General features: G+C 47.7%; 2 protein-coding genes across 2 annotated transcripts in view; both read left to right on the top strand.

Moving 5' to 3' along the window:
- The window catches only part of LOC144499440 (uncharacterized), a 131,918-nt gene that overhangs the window by 105,549 nt on the left and 9,871 nt on the right, over positions 1-16,498 (top strand). The gene's annotated exons all lie outside the window — the stretch shown is intronic.
- Positions 1-16,498, top strand: part of LOC144499583 (uncharacterized) — a 31,804-nt gene that overhangs the window by 12,286 nt on the left and 3,020 nt on the right. The window contains exons 2-3 of the mRNA XM_078221704.1: positions 1,408-1,471; positions 1,584-1,668. Coding sequence (XP_078077830.1) covers positions 1,408-1,471; positions 1,584-1,668 — 149 coding nt within the window. The remainder of the gene's footprint in view (positions 1-1,407; positions 1,472-1,583; positions 1,669-16,498) is intronic.

Genomic DNA, 16,498 nt, shown 5'->3' with positions numbered 1-16,498 from the left:
GGATCTTGGCTCGGAAGATCAAGAAGAATCAGTATGGGTGGAAATTAGGAATAGCAAGGGTGAGTAAATACTGGTGGGAGTAGTTTATAGGCCTCCTAACAATAGTTGCACCACTGGACAGAGGAATAAACAAGAAACCCTTGGGGCTTGTAGTAAAGATGATGGCTGAGATTTTCTGCTCCCTTTTGCATTGGGCAGGTTTGGTGGTGAGAGTTGCGAGAAGTCTTTAGGCGTGATAAATGACATAGATTTAGGGCGCGATTGCCCCTCCTCCCATTGGTGGCTGGTCACATTTCCTGTGCTCAACAGCAGAATCTCAATGTAATATATTTGCATATCATTATCGGGCCCATAAGTTGGAATCATGCCCCCACGTCAAATTAAACTCAGAATGGTTTCAAGAGACACAAGCAGACCAGACCTCCGAGGGCAACTTGGAGTTGAGTGAATTCAAGCTGGCACCTGTGAATCGGCTCTACATCTTCGTTTTGGGGTGGTGGGGACACAGGCAGCTTTCTTGGCGGCTTTGTGGTGCCGGTGCTTCAATGCAAGCCTGAAGAGAGGGATATGAAGGGAAGCCTGGGGCAAAGGTTTCCAGGGAGGGGATGGAAGGGAAAGCCAGAGAACCGTCCAATTTTTGATCAGTGTAGGGCCCCCTGATCTCGGCACCTGAGATTGCTGGTTCACCTCTCCTTGCATGACATCCTGCCTCTTAACTTTCTTAAAACCCTTAATTTATTGGAAAATACAGTGGGAAGACCTGGCGAGGCAGCTGGTGGGCTATCCTCCGTTTTTCCTGCCTGAGACAACACCTGGAAAAGAAATGGGAAAATTCAGCCCAGGAACAGCATATGGCAGAATGAGAGTTACTCTTCAGTGACCAGAAAGGCTGCACCGAATGATCTTTTGGCATATGAGCTCTTCAAATTCAGACACACGCACTCAGATCTGATGGGACGCAAGAAGCTGATTTTTTAAAAAAATATCCATGCAAAATTATTTGGTATAATAAATTGCCTTGTTATATCATCAAAGGTTTCAAGATCTTCTTCATATATATGTCATTGTTATGTCATTGGAATAATGCTGATCTGTATCCACGTCGTAACATTGGGTATAGCAACGATAAGTTATTAACCGAGGCAACATATAAGAGCCACATCAGCTAATTCTAAATGGCATTTTAACATAACAGCCCTCATGCTCTTCCATGTGTAATCGACAGCTGCAGGTACATTGTGGCATTTTTACAGCAGATGTAAATTGTGTACTTATACTACATCATCATATTTTCATAAATATGTTTTCCAAAATGAAAATTGCACTCTTTGGCAATTAATACTACTGAATTACGAATTTAGTTTACTATTCTGTCCGAATAAAAATGAAATGTTTGTTTATTTTTAGCGTTATTTTCGTAAAATGCAGAAGAGATTAAAGAAGGCTGAAACGTGGAAAAATCCAATTAATGGTAATGTTGGAATTAATGAAAATTTGTAAAGTTTGCAACCAATTTTGGAGATTAAAACATATTAATTGTGTAGTTATTGATAATTTTAACATTTCTCTACTCTTTGACTTAGAGTCAACTGAAATAGAGCAAGAGCTGGAAATTGACAAATGCGTGCCCTTACGTAAATATAAACGAGGTTTACATCGCATGAAAAAGTAAGTTTTAAATTTCAAAAGATGTTCCAGAAAAGCATCAACAAGTACATGCCATTTTTCCTATTCATTTGCTAAAATCAGACATCTCAATGAAACTATAGTAGTTATTTTGGTGACTTCAGACAAAGGACAATCACTTTCAGATGTCCATGTAATAATGGTAGCAGAGCAATGATGAATAACTTTCATAGAGCACTATGAAGCATATGTAGCTGTCAGGAAAGCAATATGTTGAGCATCAAAAATATATTGTACCTTCCTCAAGGAATAGTGTTGAAAAAATGATTATAAAGTGCACGTTGTGTGTAATGTTTCTGTTGCTGGCAGGAGCCAGGTTTTTGTCCAAACTAGCAATATGTGAACAAGAAAGCAAATTTATCAAACTTTTCTCCCTTTCGATTCCTTACTTCAAGGGAAAATTAATGAGGATTTAGAACGTATTATTAGTTCAGGAATTAGCATGGTTTGTTAAAGGCACATTGTATTGGCAAATTTTACTAGTTTTTTGAAAAACGAAGTGTGTATGGATTTTCAGAGGTATTCAGTCAAGTATCTCAAAAGAAGCTTGTCAGAAAAATATAAGTATGTTATATACAAGAGAAAATAAGTGATTAGTTTCGGGGGTTTTTCAGAGGCTAAGTATTGAGCTTAACTTTAGCTAATACAAAGACTCGCAACACAGTATCCTGGCGAAGGAAGTTTCTTTATTGACCAACGCAAGCTGGGAAAAGAAGGGTTGGGCAGTCCAACTCTTCTCTGAAGTTACATCACAGCGGCAGTACAATTATACAACTTCCAAAAGACATTTTACTCGCCTTCTGGCTCATCATCATTAATACAGATCAGTCATGATTAGTAAATGCCATATACCTTGGCCAATCACAGTTATTCTCTGACAGCATGGAAACAATAGGTTCTAGCGGTTTCTGCCTGACTTTCCCATGGCCACCTTTCTGGATTCTTCTCTGGCTTATTCATTAGCTGTCTGGAATCAGTAGTCTGTCCTTGTTCAATGAATATCTCATTCACTGAGCTGTCTGGTACCCATGCTGATAAGGGCTATGCTCCTATGGGTGTATTGTTATCAGGAATGTGGTTCACTTTACTGGCCTATTTCCCACAATGCCTTCGAACCCTGTGCCTTTAGCCAAGATCCATGCCTGTTCAATAATACTTTCAAAAATACATGTTTGAATTATCTAACTGTGGTTATATGTGTTACTATGCAGACAGTACCTCTGTAACATATATATGAAGCAGTCTGTGATTCTTATCTTAAGTTAATCCACTCTGTTCTAATAGTCTTTATTGGTGTTTTAAGTCCCAGAATAATTTGAAGTCCTCCAATAATGAGAAAGTTAGTTGATGGACAAGTAATTTAAGGCAAATGAATATTGCTTTGATGAGAGAACATTTGGAATTGATGTTACAGGGAACAGTGCTGGCTCTACTTGTATTTTTGTTGTAGATAAATGATTTTGATTTGGTCAAAAAGGACATAATTTTGAAATTTGTTGATACAAAAACAAAGGATGTAACAAATCGCAAGAGGAACTATATAGATTTCAGAATGACAGCAATTTAGCTACTTGTTTTCAGCCACTCTGATCTCTGTTAAATAGGAATTGGTGCGATAATGGATGAACCAGACACAAGACAGGATAAAACCCCTGGGCCGATGGATTCTATCCCCACACATTAAGAGAAGTTGGGGCAGAGTTAAGGAAGAGCTAGCAGAAGCACTATTAAATATCATTAGAAGATGGAATAGTGCCATAAGTTTAACAGTTAACGTGATGCCTAGATTTGAAAACTTGTTTAAGAACAAGTTCAGGGAACAATAGGCCAAATAGGTTAACTTCAGCAGTAAGAAAGATAATGGAAACCTTATCAAAGATGGTGATATAGTAGTAATCCGGAGGCCCAGGCTAATGCGCTGGTGACATGGCGACATATCCCTCCAAAGAACAAAGAACAGCACAGCACAGGAAACAGGCCCTTTGGCCCTCAAAGCCTGAGCTGCTCATTGGTCCAACTAGACCAATCGTTTGTATCCCTCCATTTCCAGGCTGCTCATGTGACTATCCAGGTAAGTCTTAAACGATGTCAGCATGTCTGCCTCCACCACCCTACTTGGCAGCGCATTCCAGGCCCCCACCACCCTATGTGTAAAAAACATCCCTCTAATATCGGAGTTATACTTCGCCCCTCTCACCTTGAGCCCGTGACCCCTCGTGATCGTCACTTCTGATCTGGGAAAAAGCTGCCCACCATTCACCCTATCCATCCCCTTCATAATCTTGTACACCTCTATTCGATCTCCCCATATTCTCCATCTTTCCAGGGAGAACAACCCCAGTTTACCCAATCTCTCCTCGTAGCTAAGACCCTCCATACCAGGCAACATCCTGGTAAACCTTCTCTGCACTCTCTCTAATGCCTCCACGTCCTTCTGGTAGTGTGGCGACCAAAACAATGCTGTGGGTCTGGAGTCACCTATAGGCAGCTTTCCTTCCCTAAAGGATGTTAGTGAACCAGATGGATTTCTGTAACAATCAATTATCGTTTCATGGTCACCATTACTTAGACTAGGGGAACGCTCGGGGTCCTGCTCCAGGTGAAAGGCCTGAGCTCCTCTGGAAGGGTGTCCGTCTCCCATGGACCGACCAGGAGTCCGGAGCACTTGGCCCAGTTGATCCTGGCGGAGGACGCGGCGGAGTACACCGCCTGGCATTCTCGCATCCTCCGCAGGTCAGCCGGGTGCGTGAACATGAGGAGCACGTCATTGGCGTAAGCCGACAGGACCACCCCTACGTCCGGGCCGCGTAGAGTCAGACCCGACAACCTCCTCTGCAAGAGGCGCAAGAATGGCTCGGCGCAAATCGAATACAGTTGGCCGGACAAGGGGCAGCCCTGCCGTACTCCTCTCCCAAAACGAAGGGGCGAGGACTCATCAGGTATTTCTTTCGATACCAACCAAATAAACAAACTCAAACTAACTTAGGGACAAGTTAAAAGGGGCAGCTCCCCAAAAACAAAGTCGAAAGGAAACTTAAAACATCAACCCAAAAGGTGATTATCAGGGTCGATAATACACCCCAGCCCCTGCGGTGCCCAGCGGTCGCGGAAGGCGTCAACTGCGCCGGTGGACACCGCATGCTCCCTCTCCAGAGACACCTGGCCGCGAATGAGCTGCGGTAGAGGGGCAGACAGTCAGGATGGACGGGCCCGTTGATCGCTCGCTGCGTGGACCTATTGATGGTGCATCTCGCCAGGCCCAGGAGTAGGTTCACGAGGAGGTCGGCATCCCGATCCGCCCCTCTCTGCACCAGGTGCCCGTAGATCAGGAGCGTGGTACTGAAGTGTAAACAAAACATCAGTAAAAGGTGTTTGAGGAAACCAAAAAGGGTGTGCAGTCTCAAACACAGAACATAGACATGGTCCACGGACTCCACAAGGCCACAAAAAGGGCAGTCTTGGGAGCCCGTGAACCAGAAAAACCTACAGTTGTACAGCACTGCTGCGTGCAGCACCCTCCACCCCAGGTCCCCAAGATAATTGGGGGAGATCCCTCCGTAGAGGGACCTCCACTGGGGACCTCCGCCGCCTGGCGGCAACAAGGCCCGCCAAGATGTATCCGGGCGACAGGCGAGGACGCGGTAATGAAAGGTGTGCAGCAGCAGCCCGTACAGGAAACGCCTCCGCGCGGTGGAAAAGGGCACGGAGGACATTTCCGCGAGGCAGCACATGCAGTGGGGCACCTGACCCGGAGGGGGGGAGGTTTAGGCTTTGGACCAATGTGAAATTCCGTCCGAGCAGGGAAACGCTTGGGCAGGATCCCACCGCACGCCTGCGCCGCCTCCAGACCGCGTGCGCACTCAGGGCCGAGCACGACCGTCTTAAGGTCTTGGATGGCTTTGGCCGCGCGCCAGACGGCCACCCCCGCGCGCTCAGCCAGCATGTGGGGGCTCATCCAGCCCGCTCCTCCGCCATCCAGCAGAGGTCCCCGATCCTGGTCACCCCGCCGTCCGCGGCCCTCCTCTCCGCCAGCCACCTGAAGTTGTAAGGCTGGAGGTGCGGATTCCTGAGCAACGGCTCTCGCACGAGAGCCGCTACTCCTGACGGGGGAGAGCTGTGTCGCGAGGCGACCGCGTTCCAGACCGTAAGGAGGTCCTGGTAAAAGACGGGCAACTCCCGCAAGGAGGTCGGAATACGCCCCAGGTTGATATGCAGGAGCTGCACGTCATAGTTGAGGCCATGCAACTGGCGGAAAAAATACGTCGCCATCGTGGAGGAGGCTCGACGTAAAGGTATCTCTGCAGGGTCTGGAGGGGGAAGGTCGCTACCTATGTGCGGAGGCACACCAGACCTTGTCCGCCCTCCTCAAGCGGGAGATGCAGAAGCTCGGCAGAGACCCAGTGCAGTCGGTTGTCCCAGAAGAACCGCACGACGGCTTACTGCATTTCGGTGACAAAGCCAGGGGGAGGGGTCAAAGTGACCAGCCAGTGCCACAGCATGGAGGCGACCAGCTGGTTTATGATGAGAACTCGTGCCCTGTAGGACAGCACTCGGAGCAGTCCTGTCCAGTGACCCAGGCGGGCGGAGACTTTGGCCTCCAGCTCCTGCCAGTTCGCCGGCCAGGATTCCTCGGCTGGGCAGAGATGGACCCCCAGGTAGAGGAGGTTGGTCCTGCTCCAGGTGAAAGGCCTGAGCTCCTCCGGAAGGGGGTCCGTCTCCCACGGACCAACCAGGAGTCCGGAGCACTTGGCCCAGTTGATCCTGGCAGAGGACGCGGCGGAGTACACCACCTGGCATTCTCGCATCCTCCGCAGGTCAGCCGGGTCCGTGAACATGAGGAGCACGTCATCGGCGTAGGCCGACAGGACCACCCCTATGTCCGGGCCGCGCAGAGTCAAACCCAACAACCTCCTCCGCAAGAGGCGCAGGAATGGCACCACGCACACAGAATAAAGTTGGTCGGACAGGGGGCAGCCTTGCCGTACTCCTCTCCCAAAGCGAAGGGGCGAGGACTCATCAGGTAGTTCATACTCGAGCAAGCCAACCTCATTACCCTGGCTGAAGTCATCACAGCTACCTCACCCTGGATCCCATGAGGTTTAACCTTATGCAACAACCTACCGTGCGGTACCTTGTCAAAGGCCTTGCTAAAGTTCATGTAGACAACATCAACTGCACTGCCCTCCCCTCATCCACCTTGGTTACCTCTTCAAAAAACTCAATCAAATTTGTGAGACATGATTTTCCACTCACAAAGCCATGCTGACTGTCCCTAATCTCTCAATGCCTATAGATCCTGTCTCTCAGAATACCTTCCAACAACTTACTCACTACAGATGTGAGGCTCACCAGCCTGTAGTTCCCAGGCATTTCCCTGCAGCGCTTTTTAAACAAAGGCACGACATTTACCACCCTGCAATCTTCAGGCACCTCACCTGTGGCTGTCAATGATTCAAATATCTCTGCTCGGGGACCCGCAATTTCCTCCCGAGCCTCCCACAACGTCCTGGGATACACTTCATCAGATCCCGGGGATTTATCTACCTTGATGCTCTTTAAGACTTCCAGCGCTTCCTTCTCTTTATATGTACAGTCCTCAAGACATCATTATTTCCCCAAGTTCCCGAGCATCCACGCCTTTCTCAACAGTAAATACTGATGAGAAATATGCATTTCGGATCTCACCCATCTCTTGTAGATCCGCACATAGATGACCTTGTTGATCCTTAAGAGGCCCTACTCTCTCCCTTATTACTCTTTTGCCCTTTATGTATCTGTAAAATCTCTATTTGGATTCTCCTGTGCCTTATCTGCCAAAGCAATCATGTCCCCTTTTTGCCCTCCTGATTTCATTCTTAACTCCACTTGTACACCCTCTATGCTCTTCAAGTGATCCACTTGATCCCTGGTGTTGTTAAACTTCTTACTGTGTTTACCCCAGTCCAACGCCGGCATCTCCACATCTTTATTTCATATTACCAGATCTATATAGCCTGCTGCCTGGTTGGTTCTCAGAAACTCTCTCAAAAAAACCTTCATGGACTCATCTTCTGCTACCTCTGCCCATCTGATGCGCCCAACCTATATGTAGATTAAAATCATCCATGACTATTGCTGCAGCCTTCTTTCAAGCCCCCATTAATTCTCCCTTTCACTTTTAGGGCATAGAGGAGGCCTGTAAACTACTCCCTCAAGCTTCATTTCTGCCTTTTACTATTTCTTACCTGAAGCCAGACTGATTCTCCATCTTGATCTGAGCTCATCTTTCCCTCTATGACATTGTACTCATGTCATACTTAAGAGCTACTCCTCCACATTTTCTTAACTTGCTGCCCAAAAGAAAGGTCACCCTTGAATATTCAGGTCCCAGCCCTTTCCTCACCTTGCCTTAAACGACTAGTCTATGCAATGAACGTATACTTTCACAGTATTGTTAGGTAGGGCCAAAGTTTTTGATGTAGCAAGAATGAAGGATCAGTAATATAGCTGCAAGTCAGATTGGTGTGTAGTTCAAAGATGGTGGTCCCATGCGCCTTGTGCTCTTGTTCTTCTGGGAGTTTGAGAGGAGCTGTCGAATAAATTTTGGAAAGTTGTTTAGTGAAGCCTATTCTTCCACAGCCTTGGTGGGACGAAACCTGGAGTATTATGTATAGCTTTGGTCTCCTTATCAAGGAAGGATATACCTAACATAGAGAGAGTGCAACAAAGGCTGACCAGGCAAATTCCTGAGATGGTGGGATTGTTTTGAGGAAAGATTGAAGAAACTGGGCCTGTACTCTAGAGTTTAGAAGAATGAGAGTTAGAGCCTGATTTTACCATCACATTGCGCCCGTTTCCGGGCGTGAAAACCTGGTAAAGTCGGGCGTGAGGCAGGTAGTACGATCCGTGCCCCGCCTCCCCCTTTACCAAGGCCCAAAAATGGCCACGATTGGGACCGGGCGCGACGGCCATTTAAATGCGTTTGCATGCATTTCAGTTGACTTAATGGGCTGCATGCCGAACTTTACCAGCATTTCTCCCTTTACCACTACGTTCGTCCATCTGGAATTGGCGTGAAATAGACATGCTCTATGGAAGTCCGATTTGGACGCTCCATCAGTGAGGGTTCGTGAGGAGATAAGTGCTTGGCGTCTGACAGCTCTCTGCTTGAGATTGGTGGGGCGGGGGGATGGTGGGTCCACTGCCACTCTGCTTGAGATCGGTGGTGACGGGGAACGGGGGGGTCCGCTGCCACTCTGCCTGAGATCCGAGGCGAGGGGGGGAGGGGGTCCACTGCCAATCTGCTTGAGATCGGTGGTGTGGTGGGGGGGGGTGGTGGTCTGCTGCCACTCTGCCTGAGATCAGTGGCGGGGGGTAAGGAGGGGTCCGCTGTCACTCCGCCCGAGATCGAAGGGGGAGGGTGGATCACTGCCTGAGATTGGTCGGGGGGAAGTGGAGGTTCGCTGCCCTTCTGCTTGAGATCGGTGGTGGGGGGAAAGTGGGTCCGCTGCCACTCTGCTTGAGATCGATGGGGGGGAGAGTGGGAGAAGAGGGGCCCACGATTGGTCTGGGTGGCAGGGGGTTGGGGGATAAGGGGGTCAGTAATGTTGGGGGGGGGGGGTGGGACATTGTCTGTGGGGTGGTGGGGGGGGCCCTGGAGGGATGTGGCTCAAAAGCTACATTCTGTCAGTAGTTGGAGGTGCCGATCGGAGCTGCAGGGTTGTGGGCGCATTGAGCCCTGCTCACAGGCTTGTGCAGCGCGATTCGGAATCGCTGATATTTTTTCAGGCAGTATGTGTATGGGAGTGCTTGAGAACAGGTCTAAAAGTCGGATCTGAAACACTCCCAGATTCAGCACTTAGAATCAAAATGGTAAAATAGGGCCCTTGATCTCATGGAAGTGCATGAAATTCTTACAGGGCTTGAAAGGTAGATGCAGGAAGGATATATTTCCTGGTTGAGGGGATATCTAGTATCTGTATCAGGCGGCACTGTCTCAGAATAAGGGGTAGACCATTTCGGGTTGAAATAAGGAATTACTTCAATCAGAGGGTGGTGAACCTTTGGTTCCCTGTACTTCAGAGTGCTGTGGAAGCTCAGTCATTTGAGTATGTTCAAGACTGAGGTTTATAGATTTCTAGATACCAATCACATCAAGGAATATGGGGATAGTGTGGGAAGATGAGATTGAGGTAGACGGTCAGCCATGATGCAGTTAAATGGCAGAGCAGGCTGGAGGGGCCAAATTGCCTGCTCCTGTGTTCTTGGGTTCATTGAACAACCCTTAACCTGAGCTATTCCTGATCCCCACTTCCATGCATTCCCATTCCAAAATCACTTCTTAGAATCCTTCCACTTCAATAAAGCTGTGCTAATTAATTAACAATAATATAAATGGTATGTGGCATTGCAGGATCAGCAGCCACTATAAAAATGCTCCATAGACCAGCTAATAATTGGAAATGCTTTCACATTTTAATGGCTTACTATGATGCCAGAACGTAATATTCTCAGCGGTGCGAGTTCATAATATTCCTAAATTTTACTTCTGGCTACGCTATGCTTCTACAAGTTGTATTGCAGTGGTTTTAGCATGGAAAATGTAAAAATGCTGCTGCTCAGAAGAAGGCTGTAAATATGTTCATGATTAGTAATCTCGAGGAATTGAGAACTCCGAGATCGACTGCAGATTGCAGTGTTTCAGCCCAGATGTTGTGTACATCAATCAGGGGTATTTGAACGATCAAACACGTTGTTTTATTGAGAGAGAGAGCAGCATATGCCAACCACATCTGTAATACTTATACCCCTGTAATAGAGAGAGTCTAAATCAGCATTCTGACTGATGCTGGAAATCTATAACTGAACTTCCGATATAGGAAGTCACCATCAACCAAGTCCAAGGAAAAGGTGATGGTTTCGCCAAAGCCTGATTGACTGACATCTATGTGGATTTGACTATAGATTTGGCTGTCACTCAGCTCGTATTATTCCACTTTAGACTTAAAATCTGGTTTGAAACTCCTGGATGCTGCATTGCATGAGTACATTGACGGAGGTGTCAGATTCAGGCTAAGATGTTAAACCAAGGTCCCGTCTGCTCTCAAGTGAAAGTAAAAGATCCCATCACATTATTTTGAATGTAATTTGTTCTGTATTTATCCTCCAATCAAAGTAAATTAGCATAGTGGTAATGTCACAGAATTAGTAATCCAGATACCAGAACACGAGTCCATTTTCCACCACAACAGCTGGTGAAATTACTAACAAGTTCAGTTAGTAAATCTGGAATAAAAAGATAGTCATGTAATGGTGATCACTTGATTGTTTTAAAGATTTATCCAGTTCCCTAATATCCACTTTAGGGAAGGAAATCTGACATCCATGCATGAAATGGTCTCGCAAGCCACTTAATTACATCATCTTCCACATCATACTTCTTCGGTTGTATCTTCACATGGTGCTGACTCTCATTTCTGTCTTTAGATTTTAGCCCTTCCTGTCCTTCATCATCTAAGAAGCTATCAACTTTCTCCATATCTTCCTCTGGCCAGGGACCCCCTTTGAAGCGCCAGGTTTTGAAGAGCACAGTAGACTATGATTATGTGGGGTACCTTCTGCAGGTTCTTGCAGAGCCCCATCCCCACCTGAGCGGTCCAAACATTCAAAGTGATGTTTTTGGATTAAGGTGCTAATGGTCTGCTCGATGATGGATTGTGTCAATCTATGCGCCAGATACACTTCTCCACTGAGGAACTCTGAGGACGACACGTGGGTGTCTAGAGACATCGTTTGATTCGTTACCACTTATCCCCAAGCAGCCAGCCCTGTAATTACTGAGTCCCTTCGATGCAAAGTATCTGGGAGTGACTCAGGATGTATGTGAATCATGGGAACTCCCAGGGTACCTGTTACAAACATGTTCTATGTCCTTCCGATGATTGCACACCAATGGTCAGTGAGTGAAACCTTTTCCTGTTGATGAACATCAAGAGCTGCTGCCATGGAGCTCTCAAAGCTATATGTGTGCAATCTGCACCTTGAACTCGAGCATATCCTGAGATCACTGCAAACCCCAGAAATCGAACAGCCTGAATAGCTTCATCACATGTGAATTTCTGTAGAGGGCATATGTCACCTGCTCGATACATTTATGTGCCAAGGACTGAGATGCTGCATAGGTTCCCTCTGGATGCTTGCAATGATCCTCAGACAAAGAAATTGAGTGCACCAGTGATCTTCAGTTTGATTGGCAGGAGATGTCCTCCCAGATCATGGGGTGTTTGATCCTCCCACACTATGTGGCAATTCTGATCCACTACATACCTTGACAGATGCAGATATATGTGACATTGTCTTTGCTCATCTCCAGAAAGGAGAGACTTTTCGATATACCCTTGGTTGTGCAGGTGGCCTCCATTAGATGGGTCTAAACTCCTCATCCTCTGGGTGGCACTGGGGCTCCCCTGAACCATGGACCTCAGGCGAGGCCTCCTCTGGAAGATGGGCTAGACGGTGCGGGGCCCTTCTCCCCTCAATTGAATCACTGCCATCAAGAAGGCAGCAATGAGCACCAGGTTCCATTATTCAATACTCCTTCACCCTGGGACTGTTAGATGTGAATGAACAAAGTATACTTTCAAGTCAGGATGTGGCGGTAGTTTGAGATAAACTTTAGTGTTCTTATGTATCTGCTGCCCTTTTTTTTTATAGATGATAGTGGTTGTGGGTTAGGTAGGTGCTGTCAATGGAGCCTTGGTGAGTTCCAGCAATGCACCTTTCATATGGTATGTACTGTTGCCGTTGTGCCTCACTGATGAAGGGAATTAATGTTTGTGGAAGAAGTGTCAATGAAGAGGGCTGTTTTGCCCTGGATGGTGTTGAGCTTCTTGAAGAAGGTATTGGCAGTCCAAATAAGGGGAGAATATTCTATAACGCTCCTGACTTATGCCTTGTAGATTGTGGACAGGCCTTGGGGAAGGAAGTCAAAAGGTGAATTGCCACAGTATTCCCAGCTCCTGACCTGTTCTTATAGTCATTATGTTTATATGGCTAATCCAGTTCAGGCTTTGATCATTGTTAAATCCCTGGATGTCGATGGTGGGGGATTCAGCGATGGTAGTGCCATTGAATGTCATGGGGAGATGGTATTGGCATGAATGTTACTTGCCACTTGTCGGCCCAAGCCTGGATATTGTCAATTGTCTTGCTGCATATGCAAGAAGTTTAACAACAGCAGGTTAAAGTCCAACAGTTTTATTTGGAAGCAAAAGCCACACAAGCTTTCGGAGCCTTAAGCCCCTTCTTCAGGTGAGTGGGAATTCTGTTCACAAACAGGGCATATAAAGACACAAACTCAATTTACATGAATAATGGTTGGAATGCAAATACTTACAGCTAATCAAGTCTTTGAGATACAAACAATGTGAGTGGAGAGAGCATCAAGAGAGGCTAAAGAGATGTGTATTGCCTCCAGACAGGACAGCCAGTGAGACTCTGTAGGTCCAGGCAAGCTGTGGGGGTTACAAATAGTGTGACATGAACCCAATATCTCGGTTGAGGCCGTCCTCATGTGTGTGGAACTTGGCTATCAGTTTCTGTTCAGCGACTCTGCGCCATCGTGTGTCGTGAAGGCCGCCTTAGAGAACGCTTACCTGAATATCAGAGGCCGAATGCCCATGACCGCTGAAGTGCTCCCCAACAGGAAGAGAACAGTCTTGCCTGGTGATTGTCGAGCGGTGTTCATTCATCCGTTGTCGCAGCGTCTGCATGGTTTCCCCAATGTACCATGCCTCGGGACATCCTTTCCTGCAGCGTATCAGGTAGACAACGTTGGCCGAGTTGCAAGACTATGTACCGTGTACCTGGTGGATGGTGTTCTCACGTGAGATGATGGCACCTGTGTCGATGATCCGGCACGTCTTGCAGAGGTTGCTGTGGCAGGGTTGTGTGGTGTCGTGGTCACTGTTCTCCTGAAGGCTGGGTAGTTTGCTGCGGACAATGGTCTGTTTGAGGTTGTGCGGTTGTTTGAAGGCAAGAAGTGGGGGTGTGGGGATGGCCTTGGCGAGATGTTCGTCTTCATCAATGACATGTTGAAGGCTCCAGAGGAGATGCCGTAGCTTCTCTGCTCCGGGGAAGTACTGGAAGGCGAAGGGTACTCTGTCCACCGTGTCCCGTGTTTGTTTTCTGAGGAGGTCGGTGCGGTTTTTCGCTGTGGCGCGTCGGAACTGTCGAATGATGAGTCGAGCTCCATATCCTGTTCTTATGAGGGCATCATTCAGCGTCTGGAGGTGTCTGTTGCGATCCTCCTCATCTGAGCAGATCCTGTGTATACGGATGGCTTCTTTAACGTGTTTAGGGTGGAAGTTGGAGAAGTGGAGCATCGTGAGGTTATCCGTGGGCTTGCGGTATAGTGAGGTGCTGAGGTGACCGTCCTTAATGGAGATGCGTGTGTCCAAGAATGCAACCGATTCCGGAGAGTAGTCCATGGTGAGTCTGATGGTGGGATGGAACTTATTGAATTTCATTCTATCGTTGTTTCGGTGATTGTTCACCATGAGTCCCAAGGAAGAAAATGTCATCGATGTATCTAGTGTATGGCATCGGTTGAAGGTCCTGTGCGGTGAAGAAGTCTTGTTTGAACCTGTGCATGAAGATGTTGGCATATTGAGGTGCGAATTTGATCCCCATGGCTGTTCCGTGTGTCTGGATGACGAACTGGTTGTTGAAGGTGAAGATATTGTGGTCCAGGATGAAGCGGATGAGTTGTAAAATTGCATCTGGAAACTGGCAGTTGTCGGCGCTGAGCACTGAGGCCGTTGCAGCAATGCCATCGTCGTGGGGGATGCTGTTGTAGAGTGCCGAGACATCCATTGTGACGAGGAGCGCTCCTGGTTCAACTGCTCCATGTGTGCCGAGTTTCTGTAGGAAGTCCGTAGTGTCGCGACAAAAGCTGGGGGTTCTTTGTACAATGGGTTTCGGGATGCCCTCGACATAGCGGGAGAGGTTCTCGCACAGGATCCCATTGCCCGATACGATGGGACGGCCGGGTGTGTTTGCCTTGTGTATGTTCGGAAGGCAGTAGAGATCTCCAATGCGGGGAGTACGTGGGATGAGAGCACGGAGGGTGCTCTGAAGGTCCGGATCAAAGGTCTTGATCAGAGTGTTGAGTTGACGGGTGTGTTCTTTGGTCAGATCTGCGGGTAACTGTCTGTAGTGTTCCTCGTTGTTTAGTTGTCGGTACACCTCTTTGCAGTCATCCGTTCTGTTCAGTATGATGATGGCCCCTCCTTTGCTGGTTTGATGACAATGTTGCGGTTGGTCTTGAGAGCGTGGATGGCGTTGCGTTGTACTTGGGTGATGTTCGGGGCTGTCTTGTGAGTGCGGCTGATGAATTTGGTGTTGACGCATCTCCTGAGGGCTTGGGCATACATGTCAAGTCGAGGGCAGTGGCCTTCCGGAGTAGTCCAATTCGACTCTTTCCTCTTCGGATGCACTGCGGATCTCTCTGTCAGCTGTTCCGGTTCATTGTCTGTCTCATTGTGTTTGCTGTTGTCCTCTTGGGGTTTGTGGAAGAACTCCCGCAGCCTCATTCGCCTGATGAATTCCTCTGTGTCTGCTGCGAGACTGATGGGGTCTATTTTGGTGGTGGGGCAAAAATTAAGCCTTCAGCTGAGAACTTTGATTTCATCTGGTTGAAGTGTGTAGTCAGACAAGTTGACAATGGACTTCCCTGCAGTGGTACTGTTTTCTACTGTGGTACCGGGGGAGGCTTGGTTGCTGCTGGTGGTGATGCCGAGTTTCTCAAGTTTCCTGTTCTTGGTGTGCATGTAGATGGTGTAGTTCCTTTGTCTCGCCTGCTTGGCAGAGTTTCGCAGCTGGTCTGCATCCTGAGCGCAAGTTGAGAATGTGGACTCTATCTTGGTTTCCAGGCTGCGGCGTTTGCTGTTGAGCTGGTGTACGAGGTGTTTGAGGAGTGTGAGAGAGGTGCGATGGCAAAGTCTCTCAGCGTAGTCTGTTCTAGTTTGACCTGAGTGGGTTCGTGATCTGTAGTCCTTTCGGTATCTTGTCTGCTTTCTTGCATCTTTGTAGAAACTTGATGTCTGTGTCGATATGCGCGATCTTCTTGGAGATCCTCTCCACTTGGAGGTGGCAGTTTGCGGTGTCGATGGTAGTCATGATGTGGAGATGCCGGCGTTGGACTGGGGTAAACACAGTAAGAAGTTTAACAACATCAGGTTAAAGTCCGACAGGTTTATTTGGTAGCAAAAGCCACACAAGCTTTCGGAGCCTTAAGCCCCTTCTTCAGGTGAGTGGGAATTCTGTTCACAAACAGGGCATATAAAGACACAAACTCAATTTACATGAATAATGGTTGGAATGCGAATGCTTACAGCTAATCAAGTCTTTAAGATACAAATATGAGTGGAGAGAGCATCAAGAAAGGCTAAAGAGACGTGTATTGTCTCCAGACAGGACAGCCAGTGAGACTCTGCAGGTCCAGTCAAGCTGTGGGGATTACAAATCGTGTGATAAGAACGCAATATCCCGGTTGAGGCCGTCCTCATGTGCAGAACTTGGCTATCAGTTTCTGCTCAGCGACTCTGCGCCGTCGTGTGTCGTGAAGGCTGCCTTGGAGAACGCTTACCCGAATATCAGAGGCCGAATGCCCGTGACCGCTGAAATGCTCCCCAACAGGAAGAGAACAGTCTTGCCTGGTGATTGTCGAGCGGTGTTCATATGGACATGGATTGCTTTCTCATCTGAGGAATCATGAATGGTGCTGAACATTGTGTAAACGTCACCAGACCTCTCCAGTTCAGAGTTTATGATG

This window comes from Mustelus asterias, chromosome 10, assembly GCF_964213995.1.
Source record: "Mustelus asterias chromosome 10, sMusAst1.hap1.1, whole genome shotgun sequence".
NCBI lineage: Eukaryota > Metazoa > Chordata > Chondrichthyes > Carcharhiniformes > Triakidae > Mustelus > Mustelus asterias.
This window is presented reverse-complemented; position numbering and strand designations above follow the sequence as displayed.